The following is a 26612-nucleotide window of genomic DNA, read 5'->3' on the forward strand; positions in this document are numbered from 1 at the left end:
CACACCAGGGCCTGCATCCTCCTCCTCTTTCCCAGGACCGAGGGAGGGTCTATTTTTCTTTTCATCCCTGTTACTCGTCAGTGGCCCTGGCAAGGGAATCATTAGCCTTGAAGTCTCAAAATTCATTAAGCCTCCACAAACACTGCAGATGGTAATGTTGCCTGATTAAGGGTGTGTGTGTGTGTGTGTGGTGTGTGTGTTGTGTGTGTGTGTGAGGGAGAGAGAGAGAGGAGAGTGTGTAGTACAGGAGGAAGTTACGATGTTGGCATGGTTGGGGGATGTGGGCTCATAGTAATGAGGCTGAAGAGATGCCCAGTAGTAGTCACATTTCTTCCTCAGTAAAGCTCACTTCCCCCATTTAGAGGTGAAAAGTGGGATTCAGACCCAGGTAGTTTCAGAAACTTCCCGGTGACAGGTGTGGAAAGGGTAGGGGTGGGAAGTTGGGCACCAGGAGGCCAAAGAAGAACCCCTGTGCACCCCTGCAGCGCTGTGGAGGTTCCAAAACGGACTTCGCTTGACTCGGGCCCCTAGGAGCCAAGCTTCACCATCCCTCCGAGTGACAGGGGGGATGGAGGGGAAGGTCTGGGGAGACGCTGCCTACGGAGCTCTGGCCCAGCTCTCCAGCTGCCCCCCGCGTCCTGGCGCAAACCCTTCTAACTACCCGCTCCAGCTGTGGGGCTTCCTCCTTCTGGCCCAGCAGCCCTAACCCAGCCCGGCAGCGGCCCCTCCCGCTGCCCCCGCCCCCTCCGGCTCCGGGGGGATGAGGAGGGTGGGAGGCTCGGGGGCCTCGCGGGGTCTCTACCTTGCCTGCGGAGGGCGCGCGGTGGGAGCTGAAGCGCCGGCACGGGAGCTGGAGCCCGAGCGGGGCTGGAGGGGACGGATCAGGCAGGCGCGGCCGCCGCGAGGCCGCCCCGTTCCTGACGACACAGCTGCCCGCCCCCCGCCCCGGCCTGGCCGCCCGCGCCCAGTGCCCGCGCCCCCGACTACGGGAACTCCGGTCTGGAGAGGCCCCTGTTTCCAGTTCACCAAGCTGAGCCGCATCCCCCCCCCCACCGCGCCCCCAATATCTCCAGAGTTCTGGCCTGCGCCTCTTTCTCCACATCCTGCGCTTCTCATCTTCTTCCCGCCTCGGGACAGCTCGGTTTCTATCCATCTTCCAGTCTTTCTAATCAACCCATAGCCTCTCCCCTCATCCCAGCTCTGGGAGGTCATGATAGAGGGCAGGGCCGCGGATGGCACAGCTTGGCAGGGGCCCACCCAGGCAAAGTCTGACCCTCTCCTAATTGCCGCCATCCAGGGATTTCCCTCCCCAACTCCTTTCCATCCACCACTGACAGAATTCATACCCAGAAGATTCCACAGCAGCAAGCCCAGAGTCCCAGACACTGCATCGTGAGATACAAATGCCTCCCTCCTCCCATGGGCTCCGCAGTGTTTAACACTGTTTGAGGCCCACCTTTGCCTCTAGGTTTTTCACCCCTCTAAAACCCAAACCCCAGAGGGCTCAGACTTGTTTTCCCCAATATAAGTACACCTCCTTCTCTCACGACTCAGGGCCTTCCCTTAATTCTCGGGTTGTTCAGGTGCAAGGAGCACTCAGGTCGGTGTCCACTCTTTCTCCATGCTCTAACCCTCCCACTTACCTGCTGACCTTGGCAGGTGCTGTAAAAGGCCCCCGCCAGAAGTAGGGGTGAGAGAAGATCCTTTCAGCTCCTCCTGTCTGGAATCTGTTTTGAAGTTGTTAAGGCTCTTGGGGCAGCATGGATGATGGCGGGACTGACTGTGAGTACAACGGAGATAGACAGAGGCCTAGGACTTACTGGTAGGAACTGGGGACCAGGCATCCTCCTCCCTGGCCCCGCCCCAACCCAGGCTAACCCCCTCCTACCCGTCCTTGAACTAGGGCACAGTAACAGGGCTTGAGTTCCTGGAATCTTCCCTCTTACACCTGGTGATAGAAGAGAGAAGGAGGGGAGAGCTCTGACTGGAAGGTTGTATTGTGTGATGTATGTATGTGTGTGTATATGCATATACACACATAATATAGACATACTTTTGGTGGGGTTGGAGAGAAGGCATGAATACATGAGGCCCTCTAGTGGCAATGAAGGGATCTAAGCCATTCTTGAATGTTTCCATACAGGCTTGTTGGAAAAAAACCTTCATTTTTATCAGAAATGTAACTGCTGAGAAATAGGGCTTGGGAGTATTGTTGTACCTGAACTGGAGATCTGAAGGAGGCAGGGGTTGGAGAAGGTCTGTCTCTCTGCTCCTGTCTCCCAGTCTTAAAAAGACAAGGGCTGGGGCACCTGGGTGGCTCAGTGGGTTAAAGCCTCTGCCTTTGGCTTGGGTCATGATCCCGGGGTCCTGGGATCGAGCCCTGCGTCGGGCTCTCTGCTCGGCAGGGAGCCTGCTTCCTCCCCTCTCTGCCTGCTTGTGATCGCTGTCTGTCAAATAAATAAATAAAATCTTAAAAAAAAAAAAAGACAAGGGCCATGCTATTCCCATGCTTTTTCTCCCCTTCCTTTTTTAAAAAAAAAATTATTATTTTAAAGTAATCTCCACACCCAACATGGGGCTTGAACTCACAACACAGAGATCGAATCACATGCTCCACCCACTGGGCCTGTCCCCTACCTATATAACCTCTTTAGTCATAAGGAATCATAACCTCTTGAAGGCCCATTATGCACTAGGTCCTGTGCTTAGTTCTCTTTTTTTTCTTTTTTTTTTTTTAAGCAGGCTCCCCGCTGAGCAGAGAGCCCGATGTGGGGCTCGATCCCAGGACCCTGGGATCATGACCTGAGCCGAAGGCAGCGGCTTTAACCCACTGAGCCACCCAGGCGCCCCTTGTGCTTAGTTCTGTAGTCAGCCAAAGACATAGCACAACTTAAGGACTGCAGTAAAGAGTGGCTTGGGGTGTGTGTGTGTGTGTGTGTGTGTGTATGTGTAAAGCCTCCCCACTCTAAGCCATCCTAAACATACAATATAAGAAAGAACAAGTCTCCTAGCACCTCCTGCAGTTTTCTGCCCCTGGACCTCTCATCTAGAATGATACTAAGCCTTAAGGCACTCAGCTTTGCTTGCAAACAATGCTAGTGGTGATAACACATTACATATGACCTGTGTTTTTCACTCCATCCTTGGATATGTTAAGATTTTTTTTTTTTTTTGAGACTTCAAAGTGGGGCCCAGGGTGATCTCTCTAAAGGATAGGATGAAATTGGTCATACCCAAAGCTTCTTTGTGTCTTCTTTAGGATCTGTGGTCCATCATACATCGTCAGTTATTGGTGAGGGTAGGAGGGGAAGAAAGGCCAAGAAACATCTAAGGAGGAGGCGTATAATGCCTACTGTTCCAGGTGCTCATTTCTTTAATCAACCACATCACAAAAATCAGAAAGAAAGAAACCGCAATGAGCAAAGGGAAAGGAAAAAACAACAGCCTTGCTCTCCCCAGCCTCTTCTTTCTCCTCTTCCTTCACAGGGTGTGTGTTTGTGTGGGGTGGGGGGGCACATCCGGGGCCCAGGGCTGGGTCCCAGTCAGGTCTGCTGGGCAGACAATTGAGTTTCACTTCCTGTCAAACCCAGAACAGAGGCAAAATGTCTGGGGGCACAAGGGGAGGGAGGGTTAAGGTTGGTGGTGGATAGGGGCCACTTCATGTAATTCGCTCTTGCAGAAAGGTGCAACATATCCTTCTAAAGGTTTCAGCCCACACTTTCACCTGTGATAATCATTAGTAACAAGGCTAAGGACAGGATGCTGACTCAGTGAGACCGAAGCACATTGTTGAAAGAGAGTAGGGGTTAAGAATGGCAGTGTTAGAACACTTGCAATAAGTGTGTATGGAATGCAAATCAGTTTTAAAATGAGTCTTTTTGAGACCTTTTGAGTTGGGCCTCTGGTGGAAGTCAGAAGGTAAAGCATGGGATGGAAGACAAGCTGTGACCTGAGAAAACTTCAAAAGCTTCATGTCAAAGCTTTAGGAAGTTCCTGGTCAGTCATTACGCTCACCTTTTTATTTTTTAAGTGGGCACACAGCTAGTATTAGAGGTAGTCACTAATATTTGCCCCTCTCTACGGGTTCCAGCGGTACAGTTGGACATTAACCTAAGCCAAAGTGGGGTATTTGGAGGAAGGTAAAACAATAAGGAAAGAAAAAAAACAACCAACAACGTAGTTGGGAGAGCCAATACCTGAGGGGAGGAACCTGCAGCCGGCCGCTCCCAGGCTGTAGGGGAAACTAGTTTAGCAGGATTTAGCCCTTAAGGAACGACAGCGGCTGGAAAGAGCGGGGGGAGGGAAAACATTTGGGTTCCTCTAAAGAATAGGGAGGCACGAGGCGGGCCGGACTGCAAAGGGAGTGACCGTACAAGCCCCGACTACGGGCGAGTTGCCCGGCTTTGGATCCCAGCGCCCAGACCTGGACGAGGTTCATTAGAATATTAACTGGCTCCGCCCCGAAGCCTTCACTCTGCCCTTTGACCCCGGGGCCCAGCCTGAGGAGGTTCCCGGGGTCGAAGGCCAGAGCAAATTTGGTCCGTCCTCATTACGCCGCCCGAATCCTCGGGGCCGCCCCAGGGGCAGGGCTAGCCAGGGCTGCCCGCCCAACCGGGCCCACCGCCTGCTCGGTCGTGGAAATCGCCAGCAGCCCTGAGGCTTTGGGGACAGGTGACCGACCGGCAGCACCCACTGCCTTGCACACCCCTCTCGCGGATCTCTGTCCCGAGGGTTGAGCTGGGTAGCCGAGGGCAATCGACACGCGATTTCGACCGCCCCACTTCCTAAGAGAGGGTCAGTTTTGGGTCTTCCATTCACCCCTGACAACATTGGTGCGCCCCAGTGCGTTCCCAGAGTTTGCGCGCCCCATTCCCCAAGCCGCTCTGGGACCTCGGTGCAGGCTAAGGCTTGAATATTTTAACTCAGTTTTCAGCCCCACTTTCCCGGTACAGGTGGGCCTTGCCCCCTTTTCCCTGGAAGGTCGTGGACGACGGAGAGGGGCCGTGCCTCGGAACTTCTCTCGGCGCCCAGAGGACTGCTTTACACGGAGCAGGCACCCAATATTGATATCCGTGGCAGTAACAGAGCCTACGGCTTTTATTTATTGAAGTCTTTAGCTTCTACCTTTTGCCTCCTCCACCTCCTTACGAAATGGTGTACTCTCCCTTTAAGACTAAAATGGTGGCTGGCTATGATCGGGACTCCACTTCCGGTGGGGAGGGGGGCGGGACCCCAGCCCGCTCACGCCGGAAGTGGTTTGCGTTTTCAAGATGGCGACTCCCTATGTAACTGACGAGACCGGCGGTGAGTGCGGGAGGCGCGGAGCCGCTTCTCCCCGGGCTCTCGGGGCAGGGGTTCGGACTTGGAAAGGGGTCTGTGCCCCGCCCATCCCGGGGCCCCTCCTTTTGCCCCGCCCTCCGGACCGCCTTCCCCATTCATTCTCTCCTATGGGGTGTCACCTGCGCCCCCTTCTGGTCTCGTGTTTAGGGGTCTCTGCTTCCGGTCACCCAAAACCCTGGGGTCCTTCAGTGGAAGTCCCTGCTCCAGAACCCTCAAGGGCCCTTAGCTTTTCTCCAGTAGCTGGCGATCCCATATCTCTTGGTTTCTCCAGTCTTGGGAGCTCCTACACGCTCAGTTCCCTCCAATTCCAGCTTTTCCTCCCCTGTTCCCCTCCCCCATCTATCTGCTGTACCTGCCTCCTGCCCTACCCCAGCTTCGTTTTGATTCTCTTTCTCGAAGTTGTATCTGTTAAAGACCTCTTTATTGCTATATAATGCTTTTTCCATTCTCTTCCTCGTCTTCATTTTTGGGTCACTGAGGTTCAGAGGTGTGAAGGGAAGAAGAACCTAATATAACTTTCAGCTTGAATTTTCTTCCTGATGGCATCACTCTTCTGTGTTTTCTCTGGTGGTGATGGTGATAAAAGTTGAGGGATCTGAGGAGGAAGAAGGCAAACAGGAGGTGTCTAGTGTGGCCTCTCAAGCCCTCTGACAAATTCATAGAATCCATTGTTACTTCTGGTTAGAGAAGAATTTCTGGCCTGGCTGATTGAGGTGCTGAAGTGTCCATTGTGTATGGAGGTTTATGTGTTGAAAACTGAAATCAGTGTTTTCATTCTGGTTTTGTCCCATCCTAATTTCCTCATCTTTAGAAAAATGTGCATAGGAATATCTACGTAGTGTCGATCAAATAAGATAGCATATGTGAAAGCAATTTATAAAATCTACAAGGCAAGGTGTTAACTGTTTTTTGTAGCCTTCACTGTGTATGTGCATCTTCTATAGAACTGACACTGTGTATGCTGTGTTTTAAAATGTGCCCTTTATGCTTCTTGCCTTTGCTACCTTGCATGTTCCTTACATCTCAGCCCACCTCTCCTATGGTATTTAGGACTCTGCTGTTTCTCCCCAGCCTCACATTTCAAAGCGTACACAGAACCTCTCTTCTCCAGTTCTCTACTCAATGGGTCCTTCATCTACTGGCTCCTTTTAATGTGTGCTTTGAAATATTACTTATTGTCCAGTACACTTTTCTTTAACTATTTTCTTTTTAAGATTTTTAAAAACATTTATTTATTTGTCAGAGAGAGAGAGAGAGCGAGCGAGCACGCACAAGCAGGCAGAGTGGCAGGCAGAGGCAGAGAGAGAAGCAGGCTCTCCACTCCCATGTGGGACTCCATCCTAGGACCCTGGGATCATGACCTGAGCCGAAGGCAGTGGCTTAACCGACTGAGCCACCCAGGTGTCCAACTATTTTCTTTTTAAACTGATTTCATGAAAATCCAGGTACCACGTTTCACCCTACCCTCCTACTAAGAGGTATCTTCTATTCTCTGTGGCTATGTAGAAGAAGGAATCACACTGCTTTTTTTGCTTTCTCTTACTATTTCTAGATCATAACCTACCACGGTCTCTCTAATCTTTATGGAAGGTATCGCCATGCAATTATAGCGCTTTCTCTAAAACTTCAGGGCCATCATTTATTGCCACAAGGGTCCAGACCTTGTTGCATCACACTTTTTCCTCCAGTGTTTCTTGCTCTTATTCTCAGTGTCTCCAGCATCTTTGGAATACTCTGATCTTATAGTTCCTCAGCACTAGATGGTTGACTGTCATTTGTATTTTTTTTTTTTTCCCTTAAGTAGGTCTTGCTCAGTGTGGAGCTTAACTTGAAGCTTGGACTCACAACCCTGAGATCAAGACCTGAATTGACATCAAGAGTCGGTCTCTTAACCAACTGAACCACCCAGGCACCCCTTCTTTGTATTTTTAAAGTCGCTGCACATCAGGGCGACTGGCTGGCTCAATCTGTTATGTGTCCCACTCTTGGTTTCAGCTCAGGTGGTGGTCTCAGTGTCTGTGAGATCCAGCCTGGCATCAGGCTTTGGGCTCAGCACAGTCTGCTTGTTGCTCTCCCGCTGCTCCTCCCAGTGCTTGCGTGCTCTCTCTCTCATATAAATGAATAAATTCTTAAAAGAAAAAAGTAGGGCGCCTGGGTGGCTCAGTGGGTTAAGCCGCTGCCTTCGGTTCAGGACATGATCTCAGGGTCCTGGGATCGAGTCCCGCATCGGGTTCTCTGCTCGGCAGAGATCCTGCTTCCTCTCTCTCTCTCTCTGCCTGCCTCTCCATCTACTTGTGATCTCTCTCTGTCAAATAAATAAAATCTTTAAAAAAAAAAAAAAGAAAAAAGTAGCTGCACAGCAGAATCACTGTAATCGGGACCTCCTCTGTGACACTGCTTCCCCTTTAGGTGCTCTCCATCATTACTTTAGCCTCCGTACCAGTTACCTTTTTCACATCCTATTTCACATACCTGTTTCTGGTATCCACAGAATCTGCTTTTTGCCCTTCTTCGGTTCTTGACCTTTCCCATTTCATTACATCTACCAGTACCTTCATGACTACCTTTGATGCTGCTCTTGGTGACTAGCCACTTTGATACTATCTTCATTGCTTTTCTTCATTTATTTTGATCTATACTTAGCAAGCACTTTTGTTATCTTGAATCATACCCATCACCTATTTTCTTGGCTTCTAATGTCTAGGCCAGAGCACATGGCTAGAGAAAAAGCACAAAACTAGCACATTCAGTATAATAAACTTAGTGTTAATTTCTGTCAAGATCCTGGCTTCTCTCCAGTTCTTTTTCTTTGCTTACATTCTGTCATGGCTCTTTCCCCCAACCTTTTCCAGCATTCTGTGACCCTCCCTTCTAATTCTCTCTCTTATGGCAGATGGCGTCACTCCCCGCCCCCCCAACTTTCTGTTTCATTGAAAAGTCAAGGCCTATCATTTCTTTCCTGTTCACAGCCTGATTTCTTGAATAACAGGTCTCCACATACTGTTTTCATTTCCTTACTGCTTATTTGTCCCTTAATTCTTTAGTTTGGTTTCTAGTGCCACCCTCTTTTCCTGGTCGCGTATTCTCTTTTCTAATTGGTGGGCGAATAACTTTCATTCTTAAATATACTCTCATACCTTACAGTCAGTCTGCCCAAAAATCAATGTATTTTTTTCCTTCCTTATTTCTGTTAATGACACTTAGCCAAACCAAGATCAACTTTTTGCACTATCACCCTTTTTAATTTTAAATAGACTTTACTTTTTAGAACAGTATTAGATTTATAGAAAACTTGGGAAGATGATACAATTCCCATATATGTTACACTCAGTTTGTCCTATTATTAACATCTTACATCAGTACGGTGCCATTATTACAATTAATGAAGTGATACTGATACTCTTTTTTTTTTTTAAGATTTTATTTATTTATTTGACAGAGAGAAATCACAAGTAGGCAGAGAGGCAGGCAGAGAGAGAGGAGGAAGCAGGCTCCCTGCTGAGCAGAAAGCCGGATGTGGGGCTCGAACCCAGGACCTGGGATCATGACCTGAGCTGAAGGCAGCGGCTTAACCCACTGAGCCACCCAGGCGCCCCCAATACTTTTTTTTTTTTTAAGATTTTATTTATTTGTCAGAGAAAGGAAGAGAGTACAAGCAGAGGGAGCGGCAGGCAGAGAAGCAGGCTCCCTGCTGAGCAAGGGGCCTGATGGGTTCTATCCCAGAACCCTAGGGTCATGATCCGAGCCAAAGACAGCTGCTTAACCGAGTGAGCCACCCAGGTGCCCCTGATACATTATTAATTATAGTCTGTACATTATTCAGAGTTCCTTAGTTTTCACCTAACTTTCTTTTCCGTTCCAGGTTCCCATCCCAGATACCACATTGCTTTTAGTTTTCACATCTCCTTAAGCTCCTTTTGGCTGTGAACAGTTTCTCAGACTTCTCCTTGTTTTGATGACCTTGATAGTTTTGAGGAATACTAGTCAAGTATTTATAGGATGCCTCTCTTTTGGGATTTGTCTGATGTTTTTCTCATGATTAGACTGGGGTTATGTGTTTTTGGTGTACAACCTCAGAGGAAAGTGACATTTTCATCATGTCAGGGGTACCTATCATAACAATTTTTTTACTGTTGATACTGACCATGATCACTTGGCTGAAGTAGTGTTTGTAAGGTTTCTCCACAGTAAAGTTACCCTTATTTCCCTTATCTTTTTCATACTGCACTAGAGATAGAAGTCTCTATTCATGGCCCGTAAAGAGGGAAGTTACACTTCCTTCCTTAAGGATGGAGTATTTACACATGTTATTTGGAATTTTTCTGCAGATTTATCTCTTCTCCATTTATTTATTCAATCATTTATTTATAGCAATATGTACTTTGGGTTATAATCCACTATTTATTTTATTGCTCAAATGTTCCAGCTTTGGACATTGGAAAATTTCAGTTGGCCCTGTGTCCCTTTGACGTACCCCCAACAGTGTAGGTTTTTGTTTTTGTTTTTTTAGCTCTTCCTTACTTTTCTGGCGCTAGAAGATGCTCCAGGCTCGTCTTTTTATTTCCTGTCCCAGACCTAGAATCAGCCATTCTCCAAGGAGCCCCTATTCCTTTTACTGGAGAATAGTATCAAGAAACCAAGATCAGAGCACTCGGTATTTTTGTTTTATTTGTTGCATCATCTTTTTTTCTTCTCTTTCCCCATTCCCTGCCATACACTAGTTTGTCAAAATGTCATTCTTCTGTTCCTACTGCCAATATCCTTATCCCATCTTCAATACTTGTCAGGTACATGGCCTTGGGAATTCTAAACCTTAGGAATCTAAGCTTTAGTTTTCTCATCAATGAAATTGGTATATGTGTTGCCAAAGCAAGCACTCATCAATGAAATTGGAATAATAATTCCTACCACATAGTATTATTGTGAGAATTAAAATTTAAATGAAAGGATGTACATTTCTGGCACATACAAAGTGCCCAGCAAATGGTTCTGTAAGTATTACTGTTTGTAAGGATTATTATATGGATCAGAAGAGATTATATATGCAAAGTATCAAGCATAGTACTTGAGTCCTTCTTCATCCTTGATAAAATTCCATTTCCTTTATCCTGAAAATATTGCTGTGACCTCCTAAATAGTTGTCCTATCTCCAGTCTCTCTTTCTCTCTCTCTGTTCCAGTTCATATGACACACTGTTCCCAGATTACTATTCCTTAAGTACAGATTACTTATGTAATTTTTGTTCAATATAAATCATTCACCCAGAGTCTCCTGTTTAATTTGGAACATATCCTTCTGATCTTTATTTTTTCTGTGCATTTTTAAAAAAAGATTTTATTTATTTATTTGACAGAGACACAGCAAGAGAGGGATTACAAGCAGGGGGAGTGGGAGAAGGAGAAGCAGGCTTCCCGCAGAGTAGAGAGCCTGATATGGGACTCGATCCCAGTACGCCGGGATCATGACCTGAGCCGAAGGCAGAGGCTTAACCCACTGAGCCACCCAGGTGCCCGTCTGTGCATTTTTTTTTTTTTAAAGATTTTATTTATTCACTTGACAGAGATCACAAGTAGGCAGAGAGGCAGAGAGAGAGAGGAGGAAGCAGGCTCCCTGCTGAGCAGAGAGCCTGATGCGATCTTGATCCCAGGACCCTGAGATTATGACCTGAGCCAAAGGCAGAGACTTAACCCACTGAGCCACCCAGGCGCCCCTTTTCTGTGCATTTTTAAAACATTTTTTTAAATTTTTATTTTATTTTATTTTTTTAAGATTTTATTTATTTTATTTGACAGAGAGAGATCACAAGTAGGCAGAGAGGTGGGCAGAGAGAGAGGGGGGAAGCAGGCTCCCTGCTGAGCAGAGAGTCTAATGCAGGGCTCGATCCCAGGACCCTGAGACCATGACCTGAGCTGAAGGCAGAGGCTTAACCCACTGAGCCACCCAGGCACCCCTTTAAAACATTTTTTAATTAGATGGTATATATAATTATATTTTGCCTTTTCATTTAATCTTATGCTATAAATATTTTCCCTTGCTATTAGAAATTCTTTGTAAACTATAATTTTTTAAAATATTGACAGTGTTTTATTGCTTGGGCATGCGCTTTCTCTTATGTTTCTTCTGTTAGTGAACTTTTATTTTATTTATTTTTAAAGATCTTATTTATTTGTCAGAGAAAGAGAGGAAAACATGAGCGGGGGAAAGAGCAGAGGGAGAAGCAGGCTCTGTGCTGAGCAAAGAGCCTGATGTGGGACTGGATCCCAGGACCCTGACCTGAGCCAAAGGCAAACATTTAACTGATTGAGCCACGCAGTCATCCCTGTTACTGAACTTTAGATTGTTTCCAGTATTTTGTTAGAAGAATTCTGTGAATATTTTGTGCATAATTTTTTGCCTGCATTTGGGGTTATTTTCTTAGGATTGAGTTCCCAGAATAGAATTACTGGGTTACAGGGAATAAGCATTTATTGATTTATTATTAATTATAGAGTTAATTCATATTGATTGTAGGAACCTTGGAAAATGTTTTTTAAGCAGTATAAAAATACAAGTTACACACATATTTGGTAATTCTAGAACCCAAAGATAACTATAATTACAATTCCTTTTAGTTTTTCTGTGTACATATGTAGCTTATTTATATTTTATATAATTGGGATCAAAGCAAATAGCTATATTTCCCAAAATATGATCCTCGGAATGCTTAGTAGTCCTATAAGGTATTCTACAAAATAAGTACAAACAAAATAAATAGCAAATAAATAAATAAGGTTCCTGTGGTCAAATAAATTTGGGAAACTGTAAATCACACTCCCATTGTGAATAGTCACGTGAATAAGAACACTTTAAGTCTTGCCGATAAAAACAAAATTGCTTTCCTATGTTTAACCCATAATTGGCCAAACTTATTTAATGATTTTTGGGGGTAACTTTTATTAATATCATATGGAAATAGTATTTTATATAACAAAAGCTTTGGGAAATGCTCGGAAACGATAAGACTACCTTTATTGTCTTGCTGTGTTAGCCATATTGCTTTCTAAAGGGTTTTACCACCAGCAGTATATGACTATGCTGATTTAATGACATCTTTGACCACACTGGTGTTCTTATCTTCAAAAATTCTACTACTCTGACAAATGGAAATTTTATTTTATTGTTTTATATATTTTTTATTGTTAGTGAGATTGAACATTTTTGTATCTTTTTCATTTATAACACAATATGCAGCAGTAGTGTAAAATGTACAGCTTTTGGAACAGCCTGGGTTTGAATTCTGTAACTTACTGACCATAACTTTGACAAGCTAGTAATTTCTCATCCTTTGGTAGCTGGTACTCTTTTTGGAATTGATCGTGAAATTTACATATATACCATTTGCTCTTAGATACTACTCTTTAATATGAGTGCCAGCCACTTTTCAGTATAGTATCATCACATACTAGGTCTCTGCCTATAATTCCCAGTGAAACTGGGCTATGTGGTGTAAGGCAGGTAGAATAGCATTGTGCCTTTGTGATCTTGGACCCATCTTTAACCTCTTAAGGACTCTTAATCTTAGCTGTAGATGGTAATATCTACCCAATGTCTAGATTCAATAGAGTAATATATGTAAAATTTCTGATGCAGTGGAGCCACTTATTAATAAATGCTCTTTCCTAACTGTTCTTAGCGTACTGTGAGTTTTCCACTGCTATGATTTTACTTGTTGTTACTCCTCTTAGGCCCTTTCCCTTCCTTTCTCTGCCCACAGAAATATCAGCCACTGATTTGTTATTGTTACTACTACTACTACTACCTAGTATTTAAGGTTGGGTCCCTGAGATTCTCCTGATCTTCTGTCACCTTCCCCCATCAAACACAGTGTGATTATTTAGTCCTGTTGAAATCTGGTACCAGTATATATCAGTGTCTCTTAAGATACCTAAGACGTTTATATTTTTGTTTTAGTCCTGCCTAACTTGTCCACCCTCTTCCTTAGACTGTAAATTGCTTGATTTTTTAAAAAAGATTTATTTATTTATTTGACAGAGGGAGAGCACAAGCAGCAGGGGTGGGCAGCAGGCAGAGGGAGAGGGAGAAGCAGGCTCCCTGCTGAGCAAAGAGCCCGACGTGGGGCTCAATCCCAAACCCTGGGATCATGACCTGACCCAAAGGCAACCGCTTAACCGACTGAACCACCCAGGAGCCTAAATTGCTTTAAAGTAGGGACCATTTTATTCCCTCTTGATAATCCCTGTAGCACTTACTAGGATACTTTTCTCATAGGAAGCTTTCAATAAGTGTTTATCCTTTTAATTAATATGTAGTCTGGTTTCTGACTACTCTACTTTTCTGAAGCTATATTCTGAAAGATAACTAGAAATTTCCAAACTGCCAATTTTTCTTTTTCTTATCAGTTTTCCTTTTCCTTAATCTCTGTGCATTATTTAATACCCTTAATCAGCTGCCCTTAAAACTCTTTTGGTCTCCATGGCATAACACTGTCCTGGTTCTGCTCTCCTACAGTTGTTTCTGTGACTTCTGACACCTTTTCTTTCTTGAGGAAGATCATCATGACCGTTTTTCCAAGGTCATTTCTCCATATTGGATCTTATCTTTCTGTATTTTCCCCAGGTTTTAGAAACCACATCTTTGTGTTATAATTCTTGGCCCTAAGATCATCCCCAGGCTCAGATTTGTCACACAGATCTTCTTTATTGAAACAGGTCATAGGGATTGAACAGTTGCTTCAACCTAACCCCTTAGAGTTCTCCCAGGCCTTGTTTTCTCTCTTGTCTCTTCACTGTGTTCCTGCCACCCCCCAAAAATAAGGCCCTTTTACAGTTTAAGGCAACAAATTAAGGATTACAAAACAGCAGATGTGGGAGAATAGCTGAATTACCACGTTTTATGGTAGCAATCCCTAATCTGTGGTTCTGACATTCTCAAGGGGGCTACCTGACAATCCTGATATCCTGCCCTTAGTTTTGAGTTCTAGGGGTAGGAATCTCCAAACCACTCCCTTCATTTTCACTTTACCTCTGAATGAAAGGACACGAAGGACAGAGAATGGAACCAAGAGGACATAAAATAGGTTCTCCTTTGTGATAACGGGCTATCTGCATCTCAGGGCTTCCAGTTAGGATGGCCATTCAAGAAGCTTCTGCCATGGGGCGCCTGGGTGGCTCAGTGGGTTAAGCCGCTGTCTTTGGCTCAGGTCATGATCTCAGAGTCCTGGGATCGAGCCCCGCATCGGGCTCTCTGCTCAGCGGGGAGCCTGCTTCCTCCTCTCTCTCTGCCTGCCTCTCTGCCTGCTTGTGATCTCTCTCTGTCAAATAAATAAATAAAATCTTTAAAAAAAAAAAAAAGAAGCTTCTGCCATGTCTTTTCTCACGTTCCATTGCTACTTGTCTTAAGCCTTGAACTATAATCTTTGTGCAGTTATCTTAAATATATGTTTCGAGTATTGTCCTTTCCTCCTTAATTTCACGTAAAACACTGCCTGTCTAGAATTGAATTACTTATTTTCACAAAGTTGTCATCTTCTCTAGACTTTCTTTGTGGTTTTTTGTTGTTTGTTTTAATTCCAGTATAATTTACAGTGTTGTATTAGTTTCAGGTATTGGATCGGTGATTTTTATCCTCTAAATTTTGCACATTCACAAGTGATACTATAATTAGTTTATTTGTGGTCTTTTTTATTACCTTTTTTCCTCACTAGAATGCATGGTACAAAAAGGCAGGACCCTTGCGTGCTTTGTTCATTGTTGTATCCCTAACTGCTGTTACAGTGCCTGGCATAACACCCGGTGCTCAATAAACATTTAAAATCCATGTGTGAATAAATATTACCATATGCCCAATTTACCCACAGGTATGTTGTAAAAAATAAGAGAATACACGTGAAAAGCACCAGATTAAACCCATTATAGCAGTTTCAATTACCTCGTCTCTCTAATTCAAATCTTGGCAGTCTTTTGGCCCTATTGACTTCTTCATAATGAATTTCTCTTTCGTTTTCCTTTCAGTACCCATAGAGATGATCTAAATCAGTTTTTCTCTGTGGTGACTATTATTTTCATTTATTCTACTTTTAGTTTCTATTATACATTTTGAGGTTAATCCTTAAGCACTGCTTTGAGCAGATCCTGTGTACTCTGCTTTTGGCCTTCAGTGTTCTCCCACAGTCTGAAGCTTAAGTCCAAACTCAAGAGAGATTGGATACCTTCCATATTCTGACTGATTTACTTCTAGTCTCTTTTCCCATTACATGTGGTTTTTGCCCAAAGTATACTAGGTTCTTGTTCTCTAGTATGATGCTTAAATTTACTTATTTTTTTAAAAGAGTTTTTTTTTTTTTAAGATTTTATTTTTAAGTAATCTTTGTACTCGGTGTTGGGCTTGAACTTGCAACCCCAAGATCAAGAATCACACGGTCTACCAACTGAGCCAGGCAGGCGCCCATCTTTATTTATTAATCCGAATTAATTACAGCCTTCTATAGACTAGTCCATTTGCCTCAGAGATCAAAGACAAAGTCTCTGCTCTCAGGGAAGAACGCAATTATGTTAAACATTAGAGCATGATAAAGGCCAAAACAGGTGCTATGCACCAAGATGTTGCACAAAGGGCTACTTTAACCTGGCTTGGGATGGGAAGGTCGGGAAGACTTCACTGAGGAGTATATACTTGAACTTGACCTTTAAAGACCAATAGGAATTAACTAAGATAAGAATCAAGGAAAATCTGTTCCAGGCCAAAGGAAGCAAAAGCAAAAATGCATAGACAATAGAGACACAGGTCTGGTAAGATTAGTGAATAAATATTCAGTGGCTGGAGCAGTGTGTAAGTGACTAAGTGCTGAGAGAGGAGACTAGCAAGGCCTTTTTTGTAGTCCATCCTCCATGTAAAGACCCTGAAGGCAATAGGAGTCCAGAACTTTAAGCAGAGTTCTGACTAGTTTGATTTGCCCTTAGCCTAGTCCCGCATGCCTAAAATACTTCCCTTTCTTGTAACCACATTCCCCGTTCCCTGTCTAAATCCTCTCATCTTGCAAAGATTATAACAGATAACAGGTCTGTGTCCTCCACAGAATCTTTTTAAATCACCAGGGGTCAAAAGTAATTTCATTCTCTGTTGTGTACATGTTCTCCAAACCATTTAGGTTTGAAACCTAAAATGAGATTTTTAAAAAAGATTTTATTTGGGGGGCTCCTGGGTGACTCAGTTATTTAAGCATCTGCCTTAGGCTCAGGCCATGTTCTCAGGGTCCTGGGATGAAGATGCCCCCCTCTCCCCAACCCTGGTTAGGCACCTGCTCAGCAGGGAGTCCATTTCTCCCTCTCCCCCTCCCCCATCCCCTGCTCTTGCGTGCTCTTTCTCTCTCTCTCAAATCTTAAAAAAACAAACCTCAAATGAATATAAAGTTTAGAAAAAAAGATTTTAAGTTATTTCCGCACCCAACATGGGGCTTGAACTCACAATCCCAAGATCAAAAGTTGTACGCTTTTGATCTGATCATGACCTGAGCCAAAGGCAGAGGCTTAATGATCGAGCCACCCAAGCACCCCAAAATGAGAGATTTTTAAAACCTACAATATGGGCACCTGGGTGGCTCAGTTGGTTAAGAGACTGCCTTCAGCTCAGGTCATGATTCCAGAGTCTGGGATCCAGTCTCACATTGGGCTCCCTGCTCAGCCATGAGTCTGCTTCTCCCTCTGACCCTTTCCCCTCTCATGCTCTCTCTCTCTCAAGTAAATAAATAAATAAATCTTAAAAAAAATAAAACCTACAATATAACAATATTAATGGGCATTCTTAGAAAGAAAGATTATGGGATGCCTGGGTGGCTCAGTGGGTTAACTGTCCACCTTCAGATAAGGTCATGATCCCAGCATCCTGCGATGAGTACCACATTGGGCTCCTTGCTCACCCGGGAGCCTGCTTCCTCCTCTGCCTCTCTGTCTCTCTCTCTCTGACAAATAAATAAAATCTTTAAAAATAAAAGATTATTTATAATCTAATCACCTGACAACTTTTCATATTGCACATTCTTTTCTAAACTTAAAAATATACAAAACATACTTAATAATTGAAATCATGGTATATTTATATAGTTTCGTTGTGTTTCATATTATGTCACATTATGTGATTTAAAATTTTATTATCATTCGTTAAAATTACGTCATGTCTCTTTAAAGTTTATTTATTTATTTTTAAGTAATCTGTACATCCAATATGGGACTTGAACTTGCCACCCCGAGATCGAGAGTCACACACTTCTGACTGAGCCAACCAGGTGCCCCTATTATCATTTTTATTGGATGTATTCTACACTGTTCCTGTATACCTGGACTTGAAGTTTGTTTTTAATTTTTAGTTTCTTTATAGATAATGCCATAATTTACCCATGATTACCTCTCCCTTTCTTCTTTTTCTGTTTTTGTTTTTTACTGTTGGAATTATTTCCTTATGCTGTATTCTCAAGGTTGGAATTACTAAATGTGTTGAATTATTTTTACTTTAGCCGTTTACCCCTCCACTATCAGTGACTTCCCAGGTGTTGTGGATTCTTTGCTAATAGATCTGTCTGGCGGTCTCTCCCTTTCCCTTCTCACTGTTTCAGCCAGTTCTTTCTCTCATGCCAGGGTTATCGCACCTTTTCCCCCCTAACTGGTTTCCTGAGTCTCCAGAGTTTTCCCTGCCAATTCACCTTTTCATCCTGCTGGATTAATTGCCCTAAAACACTGCTTTGGATAAAAGAGTTATTCAATGGACAAATGTTTATTGAATGCATGCCATGTACCAGATATTAAACTCCATAGCTGGCGTTTCAAGGTCTGAGCATCCCCTGCTCATTAGCTTTACACCAGCCCTCTGACTCAGCCACCATGTCCTGAACGTGCCATCTCCGTTCCCACGTGTGCATTTGTTTTAGGATGAGCTTCTATTTTGAATCCATTCTGCCTCCTTGTTTACTTATGTGAGTTTGTCTCTTTCTTTAAAGCCCGCTCCAGTCAGTCCTCCCCCCACGAAGCCTCAGCTTTTTCATTCTTCAGTTTATATTCTTATCTTTAAACTGTTGCATTTAAGCAAAAAATATCCTCAGTGCCTTTCTTTTATTCACCAGATAAACCTTAAATTCCTTGATGTTGTGTTGAAGGCTTTCCAAGATCTGGCCCCATTTTTTTCTTATGCCCTAACATGAACTGTCTGATTCACCCGGACTCCTCTTTCTGTTCTCTAAATACTCCATATCCCTTTCCACATCCATGACTTTCTTTGCTTGCTTGTTCTTTGTCCTGTCTCTTCTACCTGTCAGATCTTACCCATTTTCTTTAACAATTTTTTTTAGTTTTAATTAATTAATGATACTTGCATTTTGAACAAAAAGCCAATTCATGGAACAATATATAATCCATATGTAAAGACCTAAACTTGACTTTTTAAAAAAGATTTTATTATTTGATAGAGGGGGAGCACAAGCAGGGGAGCAGCAAGTAAAGAGAGGGGGAGAAACAGGCTTCCCACTGAGCAGAAGCCTGACATGGGGTTAGGGCTCAATCCTAGGACCCTAGGATCATAACCTGAGCCAGAGGCAGACACTTAACCTACTGAACCGCCCAAGCGCCTCTAGGCTTGACTTTTTACTTTTCTTTTACAAATCTTTCTTTTACAAAAGTAATACTTAAAAAGAAAAAAAAAAAAAGTAATGCATGGGGCGCCAGGCTGGTTTAATTGATGGAGCATGTGATTTCCTCTCAGGGTTGTGAGTTCAAGCCCCATGTAGGATGTGGGGCCTACTTAAAAAACAAAACAAAAAACCAACACAACACATAATATAAGATATATATGTATATATAAGATTTTTAAAGACATACTAATGGTATAAATAAAGATATCTATGAGGACAGAAAGTATATATATTAATGGTTAATGGTTTCTATTACCTCTTCTTCCAGGTTGCCCCTCTTAAGATAACCAGCATTAAAGGCTTGTATCTTTGGTATGTGTCCTTCCACACCTTTCTCCTTGCCCCTGTGTGTAAACTGAATGGACTGTTAAGTGCTGCTCCGTGCCCCAACAAGATTGGGAGTGTACCTTACACCAGCAGTTCTCAACAGTGTTGTCCAGGACCCTTGGGGGTTTCCTAAGACAGTTTCAAGAGGTCTGCAAGCATAATTATTTTTATTATATACTAAGATGTTAGTTGTCCTTTTTTTTTTTTGCTGGGTTGACATTTGCTCTGAGGGTGCAAAAGCATAGGTGGATAAAACTGCTGGTCCCATGGCACTAATCAAGGTGGGTACACCAACTCCCACTCACTGTGCTCTTCACTGCCACATGCTTGCAGTAAATAAGGCCAGTTTCACTTAAGAATAGTCTTGATATACACTAAGGTTTACAAATTTTTTAAACCCTGGCCCTTGAATACACATCTTTTTACTTTTTTCCAGCTTTATTGAAATATATTTGACATAGAACATTGTGTAGGTTTAAGGTATGCAATGTGATGATATGATACACGTACGTATTGTGAAATGTTTACCACAATAAGGTTAGTTAACACATCCTTCACAAAATTACCATTTTGTTGTTGTTAAGGTCTACTCTCATAGCAACTATGAAGTATACCGTACGGTTCTCTGTTAAGAATGGTTACCATGCTTAGATTCCCCAGAACTTACTCATTTTATAACTGAAAGTTCATCATCTTTTTAACGTTCTCTGTGGACTAAATGGGAAGGGAGGATGAAACACTTGGCTGCATATTGAAGTAAGGTGGGGTCTTAAGGAAAAGCACTGGCACAGTTGTCCATAAGTTGCAAGCTAAACAGGCTTCCTTTCCACGGAACACCATTTTTACATAAAAAAAAAAAAAACGCTGACAAACTCATAATTGAGAACTGGATATCTGCTAGGCATTTTCCTGAAAGGAAAGAAGTGAGCTTGTCATTTCAAGGAAAACAACTGACACTCTTTGTTGCCAGTGGTAAATTCAAGCCTTCAAGTAAAAAATAAGAATTCTGGAAAACTTGTATTTGCCACTGTGAGCTTGACAGCTTCCTAGTAAAGACTTTCTGATCAAATTAATGAATTTTTTTAAAGATTTATTTATTTATTTTAAAGAGAGAGAGACCATGACCAGGAGGGGCAGAGGAAGAGACAACCTCAAGCAGACTCCAAGCTGAGCTTTGAGCCTGATGTAGGGTCTCAATCTCTTGACCCCCAGACTGCCACCCGAGCCAAAACCAAGGGTTGGATGCTTAACTGACTGTGCCACTCAGGCACCCTATTTGTTTTGTTTTGTTTTAAGATATATTTATTTATTTGGAGGGGAGCAGAGGGAGAGAATCTCAAGCAGACTCTCTGCTGAGCATGGAGCCTGACACATGGCTCCATCCCATGGCCCTGAGAGCATGACTTGAACCAAACCCAGGAGTTGGACACTTGACCAACTGAGCCACCCAGGCACTGCTGTTTTTTTTTTTTTAAGATTTTATTTATTTATTTGACACAGAGAGAGAAATCATAAGTAGGCAGAGAAAGAGAGGGGGAAGCAGGCTCCCTGCTGAGCAGAGAGCCCCATGTGGGGCTCGATCCCAGGACCCTGAGATCATGACCCAAGCCGAAAGCAGAGGCTTAACCCACTGAGCCACTAAGGCGCCCCTGTTTTTTGTTTTTTTTAATATTGCATAGTAAAATGGATAATATTACAAATAAGAGTGGAAGGGATTCTGAAAGAAAAAACTTTAAGGATAATTACTCTCTACACATTGCCCTGCAACTTGCTTTTCACTTAGTATATCATAAGCACCATTCAAGCCAGAGTGAGCGCATTTATATCTGACACTCTTTCTCATAACAGCATGGTGTTCCATCGTGTGGATGGTCTGCATGTATTCAGGCACTCATCTGTTGATGGCCAGACAAGTTGCTTTCAGTTTTTCCTATTTAAGTTACGCAGCAACAAAGATCCTTTACATATATCCTTATGTACTGGTGCTTTTACCTGTGAAGTATGGCTCCTTAAAAGTTGACCTGTTTTTCATGACCCATTTTAATTAAACTTACCCTCTACATCTCCAGTCATTTTTGCTTCTTATAGTTCTGTTTTGCCCCTTTTGGCTTTTTACTCAGTTATTGGGTGCCCCCATGCTATTGTCTTGTGTTTTTTTTATTTTTTAAACTCCTCTTCTCTGCCTATCTTGCCAGCAAATTAAAAATAGAAGATAGTGTAAAAATAGAAACTCCTGGGCACCTGGGTGGCTCAGTCGGTTAAGGTTCAACTGTTGGTTTTGGCTCAGGTCATGATCTCAGGGTAGTAAGACCGAACCCTACATCGGGCTCTGCGCCCAGCACAGAGTCTGCTTAAAGATTCTCTCTGTCCTTCCCCTGACGTGAATGCTCTCTTCACTCTCTCAAGTGAATGAATAAAATCCCTAAAAAAAAAAAAAAAAAAAAAAGAAAGAAAAGAAAAAGAAACTCCTGGTACAGGGTTTGGTGTATGATACAGTGTTTGGTACTCAATGAATAATGATAAGATGGGAAATTGAAGGTTTGATGAGAGGAAAAGGATGTCTTCATGGTTTGCATTTAGTGGCTGGATGGGGCTAAGGACAGCTGTGTGCATTCATGGATTCTTTCAGATTCAGAAATATTTGAAAATTAGGAGAATAACTGCTTAACTTAATTCTCTCATTGCAGGCAAGTACATCGCTTCAACACAACGACCTGACGGGACCCTGGCGCAAGCAACGGAGGGTTGAAAGAAGGCTATGTGCCCCAGGAGGAGGTCCCAGTGTGCGTGGTTAGGCGTGGAGGAGGGGGTACTTAATGGGGTCCCTACAGAAAAAGAGAATCTCTGATCCCAAGACCCTAGGAACGGAAGGAAGGAGCAACATCTGAGAAAGAAGAAGACGAGGGGGCTGGATTCAGGAATGAGTGAGGGGGGGGTTAAAGTGCCTAGTCCCGTTCCTATGGCTTCTGTTCTTCGGAACTTCCAAACAGCATTTAGATAGAGAGAACTTTGAGACCTGGAGACCTTCCCACAGCCTGCAGAATAGGGGGAAATTGGAAAGGGACCACAGGAGAGGAAGGAAGCAAGAAAGTGCAATGGATGAAGTGATTAGAAGGTTAAGAAAAGGGCTCCAGAAGTCAGTGTTTCTTTGAAACTGTGTTGACCTCTCTTCCCTGCAGGTATGAGAACAAGTATGTGAAGTTTTTTAAGAGTAAACCAGAACTGCCCCCAGGTCTGAGCCCCGAGGCCACTGCTCCTATCACCCCATCCAGGCCTGAAGGAGGGGAACCAGGCCTCTCCAAGACAGCCAAACGCAACCTGAAGCGGAAGGAGAAGCGGCGGCAGCAGCAGGAGAAGGGGGAGGCAGAGGCCTTGAGCCGGACTCTCGATAAGGTGTCTTTGGGAGAGACTGCCCAAGTCCCCAGTGCTCCGCAGGGCTCCCGGGCAGCCCCTACAGCTGCCTCTGACCAGCCTGACTCAGCTGTCACCACTGAGAAGGCCAAGAAGATAAAGAACCTAAAGAAGAAGCTTCGGCAGGTAGAAGAGCTGCAGCAGCGGATCCAGGCTGGGGAGATCAGCCAGCCCAGCAAAGAGCAGCTGGAGAAGCTAGCGAGGAGGAGGGCGCTAGAGGAGGAGCTTGAGGACTTGGAGCTGGGCCTGTGAGGCCTTTGGGGAGTAGGGAATGGACTGCAGAACAAACCATGGGGCTTTCTGGGGTCCTGGGGAATATGGGCAGCAGCAGTCAGGAGGGGGGACCCCCCATACTGACTCAGTTCCACCTCTCATGGTCCAACTCCGTCCTCCAGAGCCGTAGCCTTGCCGTCATTCCTTCCCTCTTCTTCCCAACTCCTATTTTTGGACTTTTCTCCCTCCCATTCCCAGTGTTGAAATCTCAGTGACTACCCCAGGTACCTTTGCTGCTGATTTGGTGTCTTGTTTAAAAGAGAATTGGGTGGGTGGGACTCTTGGAGAACTGAGGTCGAGGGTAGGGGGAGTACACCCAAGTCTTGGAGTCTTGGTTCCTGTTCACAGTGTTTATGGTTATTTCTCCCTCCATTCCTCACCTCCTTTTTTTTTTTTTTTTTTTTTTTAAGAACAGAATAAACTCAAGTAGACAACATATCTGACTTTGTCCCTCTCTTTCAGCATCTAGGCTTCTAGTAGGTGTTTTATCTCCTTCAGGTTTGGTACTAGAAGACAAGTGTTGGGAGTAATATTCCTTTTAATTTTTAAATTTTTTTGAAAGCTTATTATTTGCGAGAGAGACACATAGAGAGCACAAGCATGAGCAGGGAGAGGAGCAGAGGGAGAGGGAGAAGCAGAAACAGACTCCCCACTGAGCAGGGAGCCCGACATGGGGCTTGATCCTGGGACTCCAGGATCATGATCTTATTCAAAGGCAGACGCTCAACCAACTGAGCCACCCAGGCACCCTATTTCTTTAAATTTTTAAGAATTATGAGTGTATGACTAAATTAGCAACACTGATTTCTGTATTGTTTGCTCAGACTTGAGTGAATAGTAATTAGGTCATAATAAAATGAAACTTAGAACAAATTTAATACCACATGTTAATTTCCATGTGTCATTATTCTGCTGCATAGCAATGGGAACTTTGTACCTCCCTTATTATTTCTTTCTGAAGCTCTTTTGAGATTTTACCTTCTCAGATGCCACCTCAAGATGGTACTGTGGGACAAACTAACACAAGAAGCATTTACAGCCAAAAAGAGCTCTCACTTAGTTTTTGCATATGTGATTCACCCCTCCCCCCAATTTACTACAATCTTTCTTTCTATCCAGCTGCTAGTGTATAGAGACCAACGTAGGGGAAGTCCACTGTAATGAACTGTCCCCATTGTTCCAAGTTCTTAGCCTGACTCATATGGTCCCACACAATCTGGCCTCATTTTTTGCCATTTCTCAACTCTGGCCAAACTGCTCCCGACTATCCTGACTACTTACTATTCATTGAATGAGCCCTATTCTCTCTGACCCTCAGTCATTTGCCCTTACGGGTCCATCTGCCTGTAATACTCTTCCTGACCCCTTCTGCCTAGTCAAATCTTTCTTAGTCTTTGGATCTCAATGTCATCCTCTCTAGGAAGACTTCCATTACGCTCAAATATTAATTTAGGTGCCTCTCTAAACTTGCTTCCTTACTTAGGTTTGTAATGGTATTTATTACATTACATTATCCTTGCTCACTTGTTAGCCCTCTTCCTCTTCATCAGCTCATTGCACTCCTTGAGCTCTGGGACTGTTTGTCATCATTGCATCCCAGTCCCCCAAACAGTAAATTCTCAAATAATTGCTTGAATGAATAAGGCCACAAGCCATGTGTAGAAACAGAAGATGAGAGATAATTTGTGCCTTGAACAGCTGAGCTCAGTTAACGAGGACTTGCCTGGGCACCTCAGTGTGAGACTAAAAGCCTGAGTTCCCTTATGCTGGACCCCTGCACAACTGTAAAGATTTTATAAATACAATTTAATTGGCTTAGATACAGATGTTTGATGTTTTATAAGTTCAGCTGCTTTAGGGGAGTCTACACCTTAAAAACTGTTATTAAGGAGAGATTGTTTTGCAAAAGGATTTGCCACAGTAAAGCTTTAAATTTCCTGAATCTTGGGCGCCTGGGTGGCTCAGTGGTGGGTTGGGCCGCTGCCTTCGGCTCAGGTCATGATCTCAGGGTCCTGGGATCGAGGCACGCATCGGGCTCTCTGCTCAGCAGGGAGCCTGCTTCCCTCTCTCTCTCTCTCTGCCTGCCTCTCCATCTACTTGTGATCTCTCTCTGTCAAATAAATAGATAAAATCTTTAAAAAAAAAAATTCCCGAATCTTAAGTAGTTTGATTTAAAGTTCATTTTTTATATTTGTTGGGGCCTGTTAGTTATTATGCCAGTCCAGAGGGATGCAAATTATGAATACATTGTAGAGCCTTCATTTAAGGAAACTATTAAGTTGTATAATTCACTTGTTAAGTACTGGGCAGATTTAATTAAGTGCTAGGCAGCACTGGTTTGAGGGAGAACTAAGAAACCATTTCTTCTGGTTGGGGGAATGGAAAGACTTAATTGTGGTGTTGGATTTTGAAGATTATGACTCACATCTCAAGGAAAGGCAGATAGGGGAGAGCAAGTATGGCAGCACAATAGAGATATGGTGAATTTGCTTTCAATTCTATAGGGACATCTTTCCTTACCAAAAAATTAGTGTTGATATAGGATATAAAATTGGCAAACTAGTGTTTTTCAAAATATGGGTCATGAAACTGATTTAGAAAGTGGTGACTAGTAGTGTGTTTTGTTTCTCAAGTTTTGTTATTGTTGTTTTAACATTTATTTACTTATTTTAGGGGTGCCTAGGTGGCTCAGTCTGTTAAGTGTCCAACTCTAGTTTCAGCTCAGGTCATGCATGATCTCAGGGTTGTGAGATGGAACCCTGTGTGGACTCCACGTTCAGCATGGAGTCGGCTTGAGATTCTCTCCCTCTGCCCCTCCCCCTGCTTGCGAGCTCTTTCTCTTTCTCAAATAATAAAGTCTTTTAAAAAAGAAATTTATTTATTTTAGAGAGAGAGTCTCAAGTGGACTCTGAGCTGAGTGCAGAAAGAGAGGCAGGGCTCAATCTTACGACCCTGTGAACACAGCCTGATCCAAACCAAGAGTTGGACACAACTGACTGCATCACTGAGGTGCCCCAAGATCCTTGTTTTTAAGTAATCTCTATGCCCAAGTGAGGCTGGGACTTAGACAACTCTGAGATCAAGATTCACATGTTCTAAGACTGAGCCAGCAGGCATCCCACTTGTGGTATTTCTAAATGGAGTGGAATAGAAAATAGCAGAGACTGATGCATAATAAGAGTAAATAGGTCTCAGGATAATTTTGTTCAGTATGTATGTGTATCACTATATAAGTATTGAGTGAAAATATAAAATGTATTTCTTATCTTGCTTGCAGGAAATGAATTTGAAAGCCACGAATGAAATCAGTAGTAAGGGGCTAGGGCATCACACACTGTCTAGTCACTCTATTTGGAATGGTTGGGGTAGAAGGATACTAGTTTAATTATTTCCCTCAACGGGCTCTTGTAGTTTATGGCAAAATAAATTAGCTCCTCTATTTCTTTTTACTATTGAGGCTATCTTACTATTATTTTGGAAAAATTTTCCCCCTTGCAGATGATTCCTCCCAATGTGTAAATAGCAAAGATTCTAGGAATCTGGAAGTGAGTTATTTAAAACCTGCCATTTACCCCTCATGGGCTCA

The 26612-nt window shown here is 43.5% G+C and overlaps 1 protein-coding gene and 1 long non-coding RNA gene across 2 annotated transcripts; one reads left to right on the plus strand and one right to left on the minus strand.

The window, feature by feature from the left end:
* Nucleotides 1-1786: 1786 nt before the first annotated feature.
* Nucleotides 1787-2325, minus strand: LOC125106527 (uncharacterized). The gene is made up of 3 exons (XR_007129342.1): nt 2219-2325; nt 1889-1948; nt 1787-1809 (listed from the first exon to the last, which is right to left on the minus strand). It is a non-coding gene; the product is annotated as an uncharacterized LOC125106527 (long non-coding RNA).
* A 2945-nt stretch (nt 2326-5270) lies between these two features.
* Nucleotides 5271-23616, plus strand: PYM1 (PYM homolog 1, exon junction complex associated factor). Its single transcript, XM_047741475.1, is given in 5 exon segments — nt 5271-5304; nt 22030-22067; nt 22069-22089; nt 22091-22125; nt 22522-23616. Coding segments are annotated over 5 exon segments (612 nt in total). The 3' UTR covers nt 23006-23616.
* The last annotated feature ends 2996 nt before the right edge of the window (nt 23617-26612 follow it).

This window comes from Lutra lutra, chromosome 8 (genome assembly GCF_902655055.1).
Source record: "Lutra lutra chromosome 8, mLutLut1.2, whole genome shotgun sequence".
NCBI classification, from domain to species: domain Eukaryota; kingdom Metazoa; phylum Chordata; class Mammalia; order Carnivora; family Mustelidae; genus Lutra; species Lutra lutra.